The sequence below is a fragment of the Hemitrygon akajei genome, chromosome 18 (assembly GCF_048418815.1).
Source record: "Hemitrygon akajei chromosome 18, sHemAka1.3, whole genome shotgun sequence".
NCBI classification, from domain to species: domain Eukaryota; kingdom Metazoa; phylum Chordata; class Chondrichthyes; order Myliobatiformes; family Dasyatidae; genus Hemitrygon; species Hemitrygon akajei.
Window position 1 is genome coordinate 44442224 of NC_133141.1, and position 17212 is coordinate 44459435.

General features: G+C 40.4%; 1 protein-coding gene across 6 annotated transcripts in view; it reads left to right on the forward strand.

Annotated features, from left to right (window-relative positions):
* Window positions 1–8863, forward strand: part of nbr1a (NBR1 autophagy cargo receptor a) — a 55767-nt gene extending 46904 nt beyond the window's left edge. For 4 of the 6 annotated variants that reach the window (XM_073071550.1, XM_073071551.1, XM_073071553.1 and 1 more), the window contains 2 exons: window positions 349–448; window positions 4896–8863. In XM_073071550.1, coding sequence (XP_072927651.1) covers window positions 349–448; window positions 4896–5051 — 256 coding nt within the window. In that variant the 3' untranslated portion in view covers window positions 5052–8863. Of the gene's footprint in view, window positions 1–348; window positions 449–3898; window positions 4234–4895 lie in introns of those variants that run through there. The other 2 variants (XM_073071552.1, XM_073071555.1) reach the window with 2 other exon arrangements.
* The last annotated feature ends 8349 nt before the right edge of the window (window positions 8864–17212 follow it).

The window sequence follows — 17212 nt, forward strand, 5'->3', positions numbered from 1 at the left end:
GCTTCCAGCCATAGTCCAGCCAACTTTCAAGTAATATGTCAAACTCGTGCTTCCTCCTATCACATGGCCAACTTGGAGGAAATCAAGATTGGATTCAGATCTTCCCAGCATTTCCTGACAGGCCTCCCACGTGTAAAAGCTATTTAGTTGGAGGGAAGCCAGATGGTGACTAGAGTCTAAGTATCTGTATGCCTGCAACAAATCAGTATTTTCCAGGGAAAGCATAAAGTTGTGTGGAAAAAGGGAGCCTTTTTTAAATTACCCCATCTTAAATTTTTGGTAGTAATTCAAATTGGAATTTTTTACAAACTCAAGTCTGTTTTGTATAATTTTTGATTTCTGTTATAGACACCATAGTGGCATTGCTGGTGAGCTAGTGAAAGGAGCACTGTCTGTGGCGGCTTCTGCCTATAAAGCTCTTTTTGCAGGGGACACCAGTGTGGTACAGGTATATATTTAATATTCTTTAATGAAATCATTTGAGCACTGTTGTGCTTTTGCACAATTCAGAATGTTCACAAGACTTCATTGTCTTAATGACCAATTTAATATTATGTCATTAATGTGGTTATATTGGTAATTAATAGAAACTGGAGTTCTTAAATAACTTTAGGTCTATGTTGGATGTAGTATTTTCTCCTGCTTTGTATTTGCATTACCTATTTAAAAAATATATATATATATTTAAAAAAACGTAGAAGTTAATTGTTCCTGTCTTTTTCCTACACTACCCGAAACCCCTTTTTGTTTCTTATTTCCACTGTTGAAAAGTTCAATTCCATCATGATGATCAACATTTCAATAACTAATATTGAAAGTTGGATTGGAATTTTCCATTGGTTATGAATGATGCATTAATGCAATGCACTGTGGCTTGATAAATTGTGCATTTGCTCATAAAATTATTATCTTATAGATGTTAATTCTAAATGTGTCCCTGAGGAAATAGACATATTGTGACTAAAGAGTTCCATTTATACAATTGGTTTAACTTTTGTTGCAGACGATAGTAGTCACCTACTATTAGCAGAAGCACAGAAGTCCATTGCATGTTTTCTGTTAGTCAGATGATGGTGTTCCTGGGTAGGAGTGGGGGAAAATATTTTGCAGATGTATGACAGCAGCAGGTTTGTGCTTAAGTCGGAGATGTATTCCGACAAATAATCCTAACAACCAAATATGACACAGGATTAACTAAGTCTTCAATGTTTTGTATTATTTTGCCAGAAAATTGCTTCCATTCTCTAATGTGGGGCAATATAGAAGTGTAATAGTTGCCACAATCGCTCTTAAAGCGCCTGTGATCATCAACCGGCTTCAACTCTCACCACTGTCTGTAAGGAGTTTGCATGTTCTCCCCGTGACTGTAGGGTTTCCTCCCACATTCCACAGATGTACGATTAGGGGTAGTAAGTAATGAGGATGCTATGTTGGCATCAGAAGCGTGGTGACACTTACAGTCTGCTCCTAGCACAATCCTTGCTGATTTGACACAAATGGTACATTTCAATGTACGTGTGACAAATAAAGCTAATCTTTCAACATACATTTCTAACAGTAGAATATATTCAAAAGAAGATTACAAATGTAGTGACTGGGCATGAACAGGCAGAATGTACTTGCATTTGATATTGTCCTCCCCAAAAGTTGCTTGGTTGGAACAGTATCAAGTCCACTTGTATGTTGTTTGGTGAATGGCTCTAAAATTTTATTGTGGATTTTTTTTAGATACCTGTGTTCTGTGCTTTGGTGTTTAAAATTGTGTTTTATAAATTTTATCTACAAATTTTGAAGAGTAGAATCATATCATTGTGACTAAATTTGAACAAGACTCCAAATGGACATCAGTATCAAATGGCAGTGAGTGTCTGGAATTCATTACCACAGATGTCTCTGGAGACCAAGTCATTGTGTATATTTTAAGTGGAGGTTGATAGGTTCTTGATTAGTAAGCACATCAAAGTTTATGGGGAGAGTGCAGGAGAATGGGGTTGAGAGAGAAAATAAATCAGCCCTAATGGAAATGCTGAGAAGACTCAATGCACCAAATGGCCTAATTCTACTCCTATGTCAGTTTGGAGGGGTATTTAGAGTTGCTGAATAGATACATCCCAAAGATGGTGAAGTATTCTTACGGGAGAATGATGCAACTGTGATTGACAAGGGGAATCAATGAGAGCATACAAGCAAAAGAGAGTTCATTTAGTTTAAAACTAAGTGAAGATAGATAAGTCATCTCTACCAGATGGACTACACCCCAGAGTTCTGAAAGAGGTAGCTGAAAAGATTGTGGAGGCATTAGGAATGATCTTTCAAGAATCACTAGATTTTGGAATGGCTCCAGAGGACTGGGAAATTGCATAGGTTGCTCCACTATTTAAGAAAGGAGGGAGGCAGAAGAAAGGAAATTATAGGCCAGTTATCTGGACTTTAGTGGTCTAGAAGATGTTGGAGTCCATTATTAAGCATGAGGTTTCTGAGTACTTGAAGGCACATGCTAAAGTTGGCCAAAGTCAGCATGGTTTCCTTAAAGGGGAAATCTTGTCTGACAAATCTGGAATTATCTGAGGAAATAATAAGCAGGATAGACAAAGTAGAATCAGAGGACGCTGTTTCCCTCTAACAAGGTGCCACACATGAGGCTGCTTAACAAGATAAGGGCCTGTGATATTACGTGAAAGACACTAGCATGGGTAGAAAATTAGCAGACTGGCAGGAAGTGAAGATTGGGAATAAAGGGGGTCTTTTCTGGTTTGCTGCTGGTGACTAGTAGTGTTCTATAGGGATCAGTATTGGTACTGCTCCCTTTCATGTTATATGTCAACGATTGGATGATGGAATTGATGCCTTTTGTGGCCAAGTTTGCGGATGATATGAAGATAGGTGGAGGAGCGGGATGTATTGAGAAAGCAGGGAGTCAGCAGAAGGACAGATTGGGACAATGGGCAAGGAAATGGCAGGTGGAATATGTAGCAGGGAAGTGTATGGTCATGCACTTTGGTAGAAGGGATAAAGGTGTAGACTATTTTCTAAATGGGGAGAAAATTTAAAATCAGAGTTGCAAAGGAACTTGAGACCTTGTGCAGGATTCCCTTGAGGTTAGCTTGCAGGTTGAGTTGGTGGTGAGGAAGGCAATTGCAATGTTAGCATTCATTTCAGGAGAACTAAAATATAAAAACAAGAATGTCATGCTGAGGATTTATATGGCATTGATCAGAATGCACTTGAAGTATTGCGTGCAGTTTTGGGCCCTTAATCTAAGGAAAGATGTGCTGACATTGGCGAGGGTTCAGAGGAGGTCCACAAGAATGACCCAAGGAATCAAAGGGTTAACATATGAGGAGCACTTGATGTCTCTGGGCCTGTACTCACTGGAGCTAGAAGAATGAGAGGGGAGAGGGATCTCATTGAAACCTACCGAATATTGAAAGCCTAGATAGAGTGGATATGGACGTTTCCTACAGTGGGTGAGTCTAGGACCAGAGGGCACAGCTTCAGAATAGAGGGATGTCCATTTAGAACAGAGGTGAGAAATAATTTCTTTAGCCAGAAGGTGGTGAATCTGTGGAATTCTTTGCCATGGACGGCTGTGGAGGTTAAGTCATTGAGTATATTTAAAGCAGAGGTTGATAGGTTCTTGGTTAGTCAGGGTGTCAAAGATTACAGGAAGAAGGCAGGAGAATGGGGTTGAGAGGGATAATAAATCAGCGATGATGGAAAGGCAGACTAGACTTGATGGGCCGTCTGGCCTAATTCTACTCCTATGTCTTATGGTCTTATAATGTAATTTAATTCTTGACTGCGTCAGAAGTGTAACATAGTTATTACCGCATTTTGTTAAGTGTATTTTCAGTCATGTGTCCTTGATATTAACTGTGGTTAATGATCTTATTTCCAGACCATTATTTTCTCTCAACCCAACACCAGCAAGAACTTGAGTTCAATCCAGACCTTGGCTTTTGTCTGCTTTGAGTGCCTATTTTCTTTGTGACCATATAAGTTTCCTCGGGTACTCATCTTTTCTCCCATATCCCACAGATGTGCTGAGAGACATACTCTTAGTTTAGGTTACAGGCAAAATATCTGAGGAAAGTTGATGAGCATGGTGGAGTGGTATGACAAGGCGAGGAAACGAGGAATGGGACTAATGGGATTGCTGACTTGAACCCAATGCGATAAATGGCCTGCTGATTAATTATAAAATGATGGAAAAAATAAAAGCTGGAAGACCAAGTCTCATGATTTTGTTTTTATTGAAAGATATTAGTGTTTTAAAAAAAAATTGTAAGGAAGATTGATTTACAGATAAATGATTGGTTACAATAGAAAAAATAAAATTTAATGATTTGTAAATGGGTTAAGTAAGAATATATTTAAAGCCTGGCCATCATTAAAAAATATTAATCAGACTATTGCTTAGAAAATCAACCCCAGTTGGTACCACTAATTACACAATAGTAGCTTCATTTATGAATTTAATGGAACTGAATTTTGGAATCAGTGTAAAACGTTGCTATTGATAATACTGCCAGCAGAAAATGAATCGGTAGACATAATCAGCTTGAATGTAAATAATAATCTACTAATGGATTTCAGATAATTGTGCAATTAGTTAATATTTATGGAGACACAAGAGAGTCGACACTCATTGATTTAGGGGATCTGTACCAAAAACAAACTTAGAGGAACCAGAGCTACATTTGCTACTTAACCTGATGAGTTCCGGTGAAAATAAGTGTCAACTAGTTTAGAGAGCTTATATTTAAGTTGATTGGAAATGCAGTTAAAGGAAGGTCATCTCATGCTGAATGCTCATGATAAAGATTGACCTCAAGGAGCTGAATAGGTTGAATAATAAACTTAACTCGTCATTCAATTTCATTCCCTTTGCATAGGCTGAAGCACACTTGATGGATATTCTTTTTGAAATGGGATTTTGTGACAGACAACTAAATATAAAACTCCTCAAGAAACATAACAACAACCTCATTGAAGTTGTCAATGAACTTCTGCACATCAATGAAAATGACTGGTTCACTGGACGCCACTAAATAAACATGAGAGACATGGACTGCCATTTAATTAACGTGGGCCTCTTGTGTGTGCTAAAAGGAAATTGTACACAATAGCTGTAATGGAAGACATCCACAGGACGATATGATATTCTGTGCATTCATTATCAGCAAGATGTTGAGTTTGTTTAATATTGGAGGGGATATATTTTTCCACTCCACAATTTAGATGTGGGGTTATATAGTGTAAAAAAAAACTTGTGGATTAACAAAAAATCCAAAAGAAAAGGGAATCACAATGTGTCTCAGTCTGATAAATTTTGGAAAAGTCACATTGATGCTGATTTCACCATGAGTTACACTACTCAAAAGGCATTAAGGATCACTATATTTTGAAATGTAATAATCAGAGTTGGACTGTGTACAATGGAATACTGTACTATAGGGAACCTATAGTTAACATATATCAATGCAATGAGTATACCTAAGAGGGCTCAGTGTCAGGAATATGATTTTATACTTGCATTGTAGCATATTGTACTTGAGAGAGAAACAATTGAAACTTTATTTTAGATCAGCTTGGAAGCAGTGCAAACCTAGTTCATAATCAATGTTTGCTTATACATTGATACTTCATACAATGGAAGCCTGCAGCAGCAAATAACCGTTAGAGATACTCATAACAGGTCTTCTTTTGGAAATGTATTACTGGATCATGAGAAGTAGAATGTAATGCGTAATGTTTGTGTACTAAATTATCTTTCAGCAGCCAAATTGTGCATATCATAAAATTAGTTATTGTAATCTAATGCAGAAAGATAAATTTAATTTGATACTTTCCTGCTGAAAGAAAATTTCATGCTTTTCCTAGACATATTTCTTTTTTTCAAATACTACCTGTATTGGAAATTGTATGTTTTGATCATTGCCACAGCATTTGTTGTCAGCTTCTATGTGCTTTGAAGGATTTAGTTTCCGGTAAATCAGTTTTAGCTCTATTGGATAGTTGATATTTTCTTAAGTTCTGATTATGTTTTGATTCTGGTCAAAAGCTGCAGGGAATAATGCTTGTATTGAAATTCATATAGGTGGCCTCTCGAAGCTACATAGCACCTTTTTTTAAAAAAAGATCTATTATTATTTCAAGGCTGAGATAGATTAACAGCTGCATATTAATTCAGCTGAGGTTTCCAAATCTAAGAGCTAGAATTTGCAACTGTTGCAGTATACTTACTTCTGCTTGCCCTACTGAGGCATAGGCCACTGACAGCAGCTTGCCAAAGTCCTCTGTCCTGGGCTTGGGATTGTCTATGGTGGAGTTGTTTCAACTTAGTTGACTATAATTATATTCCTGAACTAAAGCTTTTATTTATCCTGGAAGACATGGTGGATTTTTTTGGCAGTGTTTTATTAAATGTTTCTCAAAAAAGTTCAGCTAACTTGGAATGATAATATTTTTTAATGCATCCAAGTTACGTGCGTATTGTGGCAATGGAGCCTTCATTCAAAAGTTTAACATTTATACTACATTACAGTCCTAAAGCATTAATTATCAAGGCCTACACAAATGCATAAACACATAATTATTCTTGTTATGTAGACTCATAGAATCAAGGATGACTTGTTTCCATTCTAATTCTGAGGAGCAAAAGACGTCTGTGCATTTATATAAAGTAACTAAATGCATGGTTACATGTCCTCTTCTGTTTCTTCTCTACTTCACTTGACCTTGCTTCCCAATCCTACCCCCATCAGATGCTCACTGTCGCTGGGATGTCTTTGTCCCACTCTCCCTCTTCAGGCTCAACCCCAATAGCAGCACCCACACTGTCTGAAGTCTCCAGCCTAGGTGTACACTATTCCAGCTAATTTGGCTTACCGAACACATATGTAAATTTGTCTCCCATTATTGTTGTATTACTCTTTTGCCATGCTGAAAAAAATAAAAATAAATACAAATTCTGCCCTCATATTTGCTGTCACCTAATGACTTCCAAAGATTATATAGTATTATTCATTGCACATCACAATATCTACACCCATAAAGTGAGAATAGAAAATGAGACTTTCACAATTTCTTCGAGTGCATCAAAAATGTCTTTTGCATTTGGAATAAACTTTGTTTACTTTCATTCTAAAGGAATAATTTAACTTCAAAGTGATTGTTCTGTATGAGGAATATTGTTAAAGTTTGGGTTGCGAGTTGTACTGCACCAAGGGACACTAAAGCAGAACAATTCTTCATCTGTTCCATGGGTCAATTTCAGTTGCAATGGAATGAAGGAGATGTTCACCATATTTATGGTTTTATGCAAGGTTCTACAAAAGACTTGAATTTTTTTAAAATTTGGTTATATAAAAACAGATTATAAAAAAGCTGGAATTACATGGGTAGTAGTACAACCCAGGCTGTTGCTTCATTGAGAAAGTCATGAATAACCCTGTAATCTTCACAAATTACTTTTTACTAGTGTATTTTTCCTTGGCACATCTTTCTCTGCTAAAACCTATATTGACTGAAATTATACCTCAATAGTTGAGTCAGTTTGTCAAGGACAACTGTTGCTCGGTTCATTCAAAAAGTCAAGATGGTGTACGGGATATTGAAGTGTTATCCTAATTTTGGATTAATGAATACTTTAACCTTTTAACCTCTCAATAAAATTTTAGGGTAAAAATAGCTCAGCATTTCTTTTCTGCAGTTTTGTCATTAGTAACAACATAAAATGAAATGCTTTAAACTGATTTAAACATGGGAAATAAATGGACAAATAATCCAATGTTCAAAAGTTACTATTTACAATTAATAAATCATGATTTTGCCATTGAAGTCCAGCAATCACTTACCTGATTTGTAAACCAGATTTTGATTTGTAGATTGCACCAATATTTACATGATGCAATGTTGATGTACATTTTTTATCTTGTTCAAAAATAGTTAACACAAGAAACTACTACACCTTTAGCTGCTGGTGGGGTCAAGCATGTAGCAAGTTGCATTGAAGAGATAGTGATATGGCAATGAAAATGTTTTGGGTTTGATTTGCAATCTACAGTTTTACACTGTACCCCTATGTACCAAAATGTGTGTTCAGAAAATTTTGTGGTTAACTTACTATCTTTGAAATGGGTTACAAGTGTGCTCTGGGATGCAAAGAGAAAATCAGATTTTCTTGAAACTATATACCCTTTCACTACAGGACGTCTTGGAGATTAACTGTGCTGTTTTTTTTTAAAAAGCCCACCAGAATAACTTTTGCACAACACAAAAGCATTGACATCACTTACTTCAATGGTGTAAAGTTGTAACACTTTTAGCATCTTATCAGTATATTAGCATGATGAATAGCTCTGATATATGTTGATCTAGTATTGCATAGGGGTGTCTTGGCTCAACAGGTATTTTATATTGACAATAGTTTACAGAGCGAGACTTCAAACCAAACTGGATTCACACTCACATTTAGCTAATTAACAGGTTACTTTAGTACTATTTCATCATTGGAATAAGAATCCAAAGAGAGGCAGATAATAAACTGGAGTCAAAATTATATAACTATGCTTCAAATGTCTGATAGATGCACCAAGAAGGGATTGGATCCATTGAACTATTTTGCAGTCTTTATTGCAGAATTTGCAAGATTTAAAGTTAATGCTTTGGTAACTTCTGATAGATTTATTTGCACATTGTCTACATTTGCATGTAACTGTCTTCAAGCCAATTTTAGAGTATGTATTATTGCACACATTACTCCAACATTCTTTACAAATGTATTTTTCTGTTCCTTTGAAAAGTGATGTAAATGTAAGTAGATTCCTTTTAGATTAATAAAGATATTGATTAAAAAGTTCTTGTCATTCTCTTTTCACCATTTTTATTAAGTGTTAATAATTTTGAATTTTGTAGTTGTGTAGGGAAATCTGCAAGCCTTTCTCCCATTGCAAAGGTATTCAGTAATGTAGGTCGAACCTGCATTTTCACATTGCACATTGTTAACCTATTTTGTATATTAGGTAAGGGATAGTTTTGTAAACCAGTCAGTCAACATGCTTCCTGAATTGCAATCTGTTGTGGATGTTTGAGCATTTTGTTTAATAACATTAAAATCTGTAGATTATACTCTGAAAATAATTTGAACTTAAAACAATATATAATATATAGGCAACACACACAAAATGCTGGTGGAACTCAGCAGGCCAGGCAGCATCTATAGGGAGAAGCACTGTCGACGTTTCGGGCCGAGACCCTTCGTCAGGACTAACCGAAAGGAAAGATAGGGATTGGGGGGGGGGGGGGGGGGGGGAGTGGACAAGGGGAACCATATGGCGGGTGGATGGAGTAGCTCTCACAACTACCTGGACTATTCCTCTTCCCACCCTGTCTCTTGCAAAAATGCTATCCCCTTCTCACAATTCCTCCGTCTCCGCCGCATCTGCTCTCAGGATGAGGCTTTTCATTCCAGGATGAAGGAGGTATCTTCCTTTTTTAAACAAAGGGGCTTCTCTTCTTCCACCATCAACTCTGCTCTCAAACACATCTCTCCCATTTCCCGCACATCTGCCCTCACCCCATCCTCCTGCCACCCCACTCGGGGTAGGGTTCCCCTTGTCCTCACCTACCACCCCACCAGCCTCCAGGTCCACGTATAATTCTCCATAACTTACGCCACCTCCAACAGGATCCCACCACCAAGCACATCTTTCCCTCCCCCCCCCCTTCTGCTTTCCGCAGGGATCGCTCCCTACGCGACTCCCTTGTCCACTCCCCCCCCATCCCTTCCCACCGATCTCCCTCCTGGCACTTATCCTTGTAAGCGGAACAAGTGCTACACCTGCCCTTACACTTCCTCCCTCACCACCATTCAGGGCCCCAGACAGTCCTTCCAGGTGAGGCGACACTTCACCTGTGAGTCAGCTGGTGTGGTATACTGCGTCTGGTGCTCCCAGTGTGGCCTTTTATATATTGGTGAGACCTGATGCAGACTGGGAGACTGTTTTGCTGAACACCTATGCTCGGTCCGTCAGAGAAAGCAGGATCTCCCAGTGGCCACACATTTTAATTCCACGTCCCATTCCCATTCAGATATGTCTATCCATGGCCTCCTCTACTGTCAAGATGAAGCCACACTCAGGTTGGAGGAACAACACCTTATATACCGGCTGGGTAGCCTCCAACCTGATGGCATGAACATTGACTTCTCTAACTTCCGTTAATGCCCCTCCTCCCCTTCTTACCCCATCCCTGACAATATTTAGTTGTTCGTTTTTTTTCTCTCTCTCTGCCCATCACTTTGCCTGTTCTCCATCTCCCTCTGGTGCTCCCCCTCCCCCTTTCATGCTCCCGAGGCCTCCCATCCCATGATCCTTTCCCTTCTCCAGCTCTGTATCCCTTTTGCCAATCACCTGTCTGGCTCTCAGCTTCACCCCACCCTCTCCAGTCTTCTATCATTTTGCATTTCCCCTTCCCCCCACTACTTTCAAATCTCTTACTATCTTTCCTTTCGGTTAGTCCTGATGAAGGGTCTCAGCCCGAAACGTCGACAGTGCTTCTCCCTATAGATGCTGCCTGGCCTGCTGTGTTCCACCAGCATTTTTTGTGTGTTGTTTGAATTTCCAGCATCTGCAGATTTCCTCGTGTTTGCTTTATAATATAGAGGATTCATTAGTATGTTAGCAATAAAATAAAAACCCATGGACATTTTCATTTGTCTACTGATTGTGAATTTATACAATCTCGATAATGTTGATTTTTTTTTAGTTGGCTACCATTTTGAAATTTTAAAAATACTTGTCACTGAACTGAATTTAACTTAATTTTATTATTGAAATGTATTCTGGCTTCTAGATTTGAACTGATAGCCATAGTCATTTTAATGGAAATCATTGATAACTAAAAATTCAAGTAAAAGTTTTAAGATTTTATAGATGGGTTATTAGTTTTAAAAATAGTTTTTAATCTGTCAAGGGATATTATTAAATCTCAAAAGTTGTTAACTTGGATCATTAATGCATTTTAGTATGTTTAATTTTAAATATTTGGAAGTATTTCAAACATTCAGGTATTTGCAAACTAAAAGATTTTAATAGCTGTAAGTTGAGAGGTACAACTTGCTGACTCTATTCACATTTTGGGGATAGGTATAGTTTTGTCTGTGGCATATGATGCTTCTTTTATACAGTTAGGGCATTGCGGTATGGAGTGTCTCTTAACAAAGAATCCTCCCAGCATTTGCTATTAATTCCAACAAGGAGGATCTTGTTTCCCAAATCTAGGTCAACATAATGCTGTGTGACTGCACTTAGTTTAGGTGTAGTTTGAAGCTCCGGCCACATGGTGATGATGCAGAACACTTATGAAAAAGCATCCATTATTTGCTCTTGGACTATCACAGACTTTGTTAGTAGCGTCAGAAAATTTATTGGCTTCTTCGGTGGCAGGCTTAAGTGACTACAATGCTAATCTTTGGGTCTATTGGGGTAATACAATTTTTTCAGTGTTTCCAACCCCTTCCGTCCACCCCAAAAAATAAATTAAAATCAATAACAACAAACATATATAAACCTGGGAATTCTCTTGATTTGGAGCTTCTGGCAATTTATTAAAATTGACTGGTCTCTTGGAATTTTGTCACAAATCTAATCAAGGTGTCCATTGTACATTATCCCTTTTTTTTGCTGCTATTCAAAGTCAAATTTGAGCTTATTGACATATGCATAACTACATGTATATACAGGTATAATGGAAAATCTTACCTGCAGCAGTATCAATACAGGCAGAGGAATCTTCTAACCTTGTCAGTGCACCAATAATTGGGCCATGAATATAAGGGGAAGGGATCTCCTGTATTTCTTTGGTAGTTGGAAGAAAAGTTTTTTTTAAACTGCTCTATATCAAATTAACTGTTTTTAGCCAACTTGTACTAACATTTCTCAACTATTCTATAGCTGCATTTTATTCTCCTTCATTTGTGCTCATTCCAGTTACCACCCTTATCAAGTGATAAGTAACTACAAGGGTGTTCATTCCATCATCTCACCACTCATTGTGGAATAAGTTATTGCCCTCAATGAGTGTATAACAGTACCAGAAGCAACAAGCAATCTGCTGGAGGAACTCAGCAGGTTGTACAGCATCTGTGGGAGCTGTTTGGGGTAGAATAGGGGGGAGTGCAGGAATTTTCAGTTTTGGGATTGAAACCCTGCATCAGGAAACGTTAAGGAATATAGTTTATTCTCTATATAGTTGTTTTATTCCACCACCTTAACTGGATCAGAAAATTTGTGGATGACACCAAGGTTGGAGGTGTAGTGGACAGTGAGGAAGGCTATCATTGCTTGCAGTGGGATCTGGACCAGCTAGGAAAATGGGCTGAAAGATAGCAGATGAAATTTAATGCAGAGAAGTGTGAGGTGTTGCACTTCAGTAGGATCCACCAGGACAGATCTTACACAGTTAGGGCACTGAGGAGTGCAGTAGATCAGAGGGATCTGGGAATACAGATCCATAATTCATTAAAAATGGTGTCACAGGTAGAAAGGGTCATAAAGAAAGCTTTTGGCCTTCATAAATCAATGTATTGAGTACAGGAGATGGTATGTTATGTTGAAGTTATATAAGACATTGATGAGGCCTAATTTGGAGTATTGTGTGCGGTTTTGCTCACCTACCTACAGGAAAGATGTAAATATGGTTGAAAGATACAGAGAAAACTTACAAGGTTGTTGCCAGTCTGGAGGACCTGAACTAAAAGGAAAGATTGAATAGGTTAGGACTTTATTCCTTGGAATGTAGAAAATTGAGAGGAAATTTGATGGAGGTATACAAAAGTATGAGTGGTATAGATAGAGTAAATGCAAACAGGCTTTTTCCACTGAGGTTGGGTGGGACTACAACAGAGGTCATGGATAACGGTGAAAGTTGAAAAGTTTGAAGGGAACATGGGGGGAAATTTCTTTACTCAGAAGGTCATGAGAGTATGGACAAGCTACCAGCACAAGTGGTGCGTGTGAGCTCGAATTCAACATTTAAGAGGAGTTTGGATAGTCCATGAATGGAAGGGGTAGAAAGGACTATGGTCCCAGTGCAGTTCGATGGGAGTAGGCAACTTAAATGGTTTGGTACTGACTAGATGGGCCTGCTTCTGCACTGTACTTATCTCTGACTCTATGTCAAAAGAAGCCTATAACGGGGCTGAAAAGGCCAGGACTCTGGGCCTTTTATTTGAAAGGGGAGTGTGGTTGGAGGATTGAAGGGAGTTAAGGAAACTATCCTTGGTTAAACCTGCTGAGCTGATGCTTATCTCTGTACAATACATTCAGTTCCATTGAAGTCAATGCAACAGGAAATCGCATCCCAGGAATTTGAGTCTCCAGGCATACTTGAATACTCTCCAAATTTATTGTTGTTGTGGCTTTATCATGTAAGTCTTGGCTCAGCTAAATCTAGAAGGTAAATGTATCAAGGTAAGATATAGTGCCTTTGGGATGAATTTCATCTGAGATGCATTACAAAATATAAACAAAAACTACTCAGTAAATAGTGGGAAAATGATCAATTCCAGTCATTCTTACAGTTCACTTACATCTGCAGGTCCTTTGGTGTACTCCCATAAGAGTTTTCACTATTGATAAGAGATGCTACGGAAGAATGAGGAGGTGATAGGAGGCAGGTACCTGGGTGACTGTCAGGAGAGAGAAAGGGAATAGGCAGCCAGTACAGAGTACCCCTGTGGTTGTTCCCCTCAATAATAAGTATACCGCTTTGGATACTGTTTGGGGGGGTGGGGAGGAATAACCTACCAGGGAGAAACCGCAGCAAGTGGGACTCATGCACTTCAGTCAGGATCTGAGAGTGTCATGGGGGGCCGGACGGACCCAAACGCAGGACGCAGGCACTGAAGTACTAGGGGGAGGACAGGATGGGGATGCCATGGCACTTAAGGGTAGCTGGGGTTCAGGCAGATAGAGTTCAGGCAGGCGGAGTGGAGCGGCTCCCGAAGTTCCGGCAGGCAGGTCCTCGAGGTTCAGGCAGGCAGGTAGACAGGTCCCCGGGTTCAGGCAGACAGACAGACAGGTCCCCAAGGTTCAGGCAGGCAGACAGACAGGTCTAGGTGGCGATAGGCTAGCGGAGAGCCCTCCTTGGGCGGGCCGCATGTATCCCGGTTAGGGGCACCTCCAGGCGGAAACACCGGAGGCCTGGGCACAACGCGGACCCCTAGGAGGGTGCGGGCACTATCCCAGAGTTCAGGCGGAAGAGAAGGAGGGGGCAGAATCCCCGCCGGGCCATGGCCCATAGGCCGGAGCCGCCCGACGGAGGCAAGGGATAGGAACAGGCAGAACCCCCGCCGGGCCACGGCCCATCGGCCAAACGTACCCAACAGAGGCAAGGGATAGGAGCAGGCAGAACCACTGCCAGGCCGAGGCAGGTCGGCCAAACGTACCCAACAGAGGCAAGGGGTAGGAACGGGCAGAACCCCCGCCGGGCCGAGGCAGGTCGGCCAGACGTGCCCGACAGGGGCAAGGGGTAGGAACGGGCATAGGTCCAGGTGGACCAACACAACAGCCATGACAACGGGAAATTCGGAAACGACTGGCAGATAGCGCGACTGCGCGAAAACAAAACCGAGCAGAGAAGCGGGACCAGCGCATGGGAAGAAAGGTGAGAGAGCGGACCAACCTGGTAGTACTGGCACGGGGCAGAGAAGCATGATGAAGAATAGGTCTGAGCCCGGGCGGGATAACAGAATGCAGAGACGAGTTCAGAGCTGGCGGAGAAACAGAACAAAACAATCACCCACCTGGTCCCAGTCCCAAGGCCCCTTAAAAACACCTACAGCTCAATGAGTTACAGGTGTGTCTCCTTGAACCAGGAGGGTCCCAACTAGATCACGGGTGACGGGAGGGACAACTGCAGGACCCAGAGTCCGGAGCCCCCGGAACGCGGTTCCGGATCGGACCCTGACAGAGAGGGGAAGTGAGGAGAAGAGGTGAGCTGTGATGATGGGATTCGTTGGTTAGAGGAACAGAAAGGAGATCCTGTGGACAAGAACAAGACTCCCAGATGGTTTGTTGCTTCCTGTGTGCCAGGGTCAGGGACATCTCTGATCTAGTCCACAACATTCTTAAGTGGAAGGGTGAGCAGCCAGAGGTCATGGTCCACATCAGTACCAATCACATGGGTAGGTGGGGTGTCAAGGTCCTCTGTACAGTGAGTTCAGGGAGTTAGGTGCTGAGTTACAGGATAGGACCTCCAGGGTTGTGATCTCAGGTTTGTTACCAATGATGTGTACTAGAGAGGCCAGAAATAGGAAGATCAAACAGTTTAACACATGGCTAAGGAGTTGGTGCAGGAGGGAAGACTTTAGATTTTTTGGATCATTTGGGCTCTCTTCCAGGGAAGGTGAGACCTGCACAGAAGAGACAGTTTGTACCTAAAATGGAAGAGGACTAATATCCTAGCTAGAAGGTTCACTAGTGCTACATGGGGAGGTTAATCTAGAGTTGAAGGGGGATGGGAACTAGAGTGCCAGAACAGATAGTGGACTGGTTGTGGAGAAAGATATGGTTAAGTCAACATATAGTGCCCATAAAAAGTATTTACATCCCTCAGAAATTTTCATGTTTTACTGTTTTACAACATTGAATCACCAAGGAATTAATTTGACATTTTTTGACACTGATCAACAGAAAACTACCTTTTTGTGTCAAAGTGAACACAGAACTCTGCAAAATGATCTAAATTAATTACAAATATAAAACATGGAATAATTGATTGCATAAGTATTCACCCCCTTTCAGTCAGTATCTAGTCAATGCATCTTTGGCAGTAATTACAGCTTTGAGTCTGTGTAGATAGGTCTCTTTGCACATCTGGATACTGCAATATTCCCCAATCTTCTTTACAAAACTGCTCAAGCTCGGTCTGATTGCATGGGGGATCAGGAGTGAACAGCCCTCTTTAAGTCCAGCCACAAATTCTCAATTGGATTGAGATCTGAACTCTGACTTGGCAACTCCAAGACATTAACTTTGATGTTTTTAAGTATTCCTGTGTAGCTTTGGCTTTATGCTTGGGGTCATTGTCTTGCCGGAAAACAAATCTCCAAGTTGCAGTTCTGCAGACTACATCAGGTTTTCCTCCAAGATTTCCCTGCATTTTACCCCCTACCTTTGCAAGCCTTCCAGGGCTTGCTGCAATGAAACATCCCCACAGCATGATGCAGTCACCACCATGCTTCACGGTAGGGATTATGTGTTTTTGATGATCAGCCGTGTTTGGCTTACACCAAACATAGTGTTTAGTCTGATGGCCAAAAAGTTCAAGTTTGTTTTCATCAGACCATGGAACCTTCTTCCAGCTAACTTCAGAGTCTCCCACATGCCTTCTGGCAAACTCTAGCTGAGGTTTCATGTGAGTTTTTTCAACAGGGGCTTTCTCTTTGCCACTCTCCCATGAAGCTGTGACTGATGAAGCACCCAGGCAACAGTTGTTGTATGCACAGTCTCTTCCATCTGATGCTTGTAACTCCTCCAGAGTTGTCAGAGTGGCCTCCCTCACTAGTCCCCTTTTTGCACGGGTCTCTCATTTTTTGAGTAGGGCCTGCTGTAGGCAGATTTACAGCTGTGCCATAGTCTTTCCATGACTGTATTCCAAGGGATATTCAGTGACTTGGAAATTTTCTTGTATCCATCTCCTGACTCGTGCTTTTCAATAACCTTTTACGGAGTTGCTTGGAGTGTTCTTTCTATTTTGACCCAATTAAAAACTAACATTCCTAATCCCTGCACGTTTGCTTTTAGTAACTAATTTGTCAATATTATGGCGTTTTCAATATTGACAAATAAGTTAAGGTGTTAGACCTTTAAAAATTGTGGTATGATTTGATACTCTGAGGATCAGCGATTGTTGTTATTGGTTGAGGGTTCACCTTCGATAGAAGCTATTTATTTAGAACCGTTATCATTTTTTGCGTGCCCTGCTTGAGGAATCTACGTTTGACTAAGTATATTGGTATGTGCATAATATGCTTACATTTTGCACGTAATCAAGATTTCTTATTACACTGCATGCTTTAAGGGTTACTAGATTGGATATTCTGGAGGTAAAGTGCAACACTGCTTGGGAATTTTTTTTTGCAAAGGAAGCCCCTGCTGGTGTAGTGGTTAGACCTGGTGCTGGAGGTGCGGGCGCTCAACACATT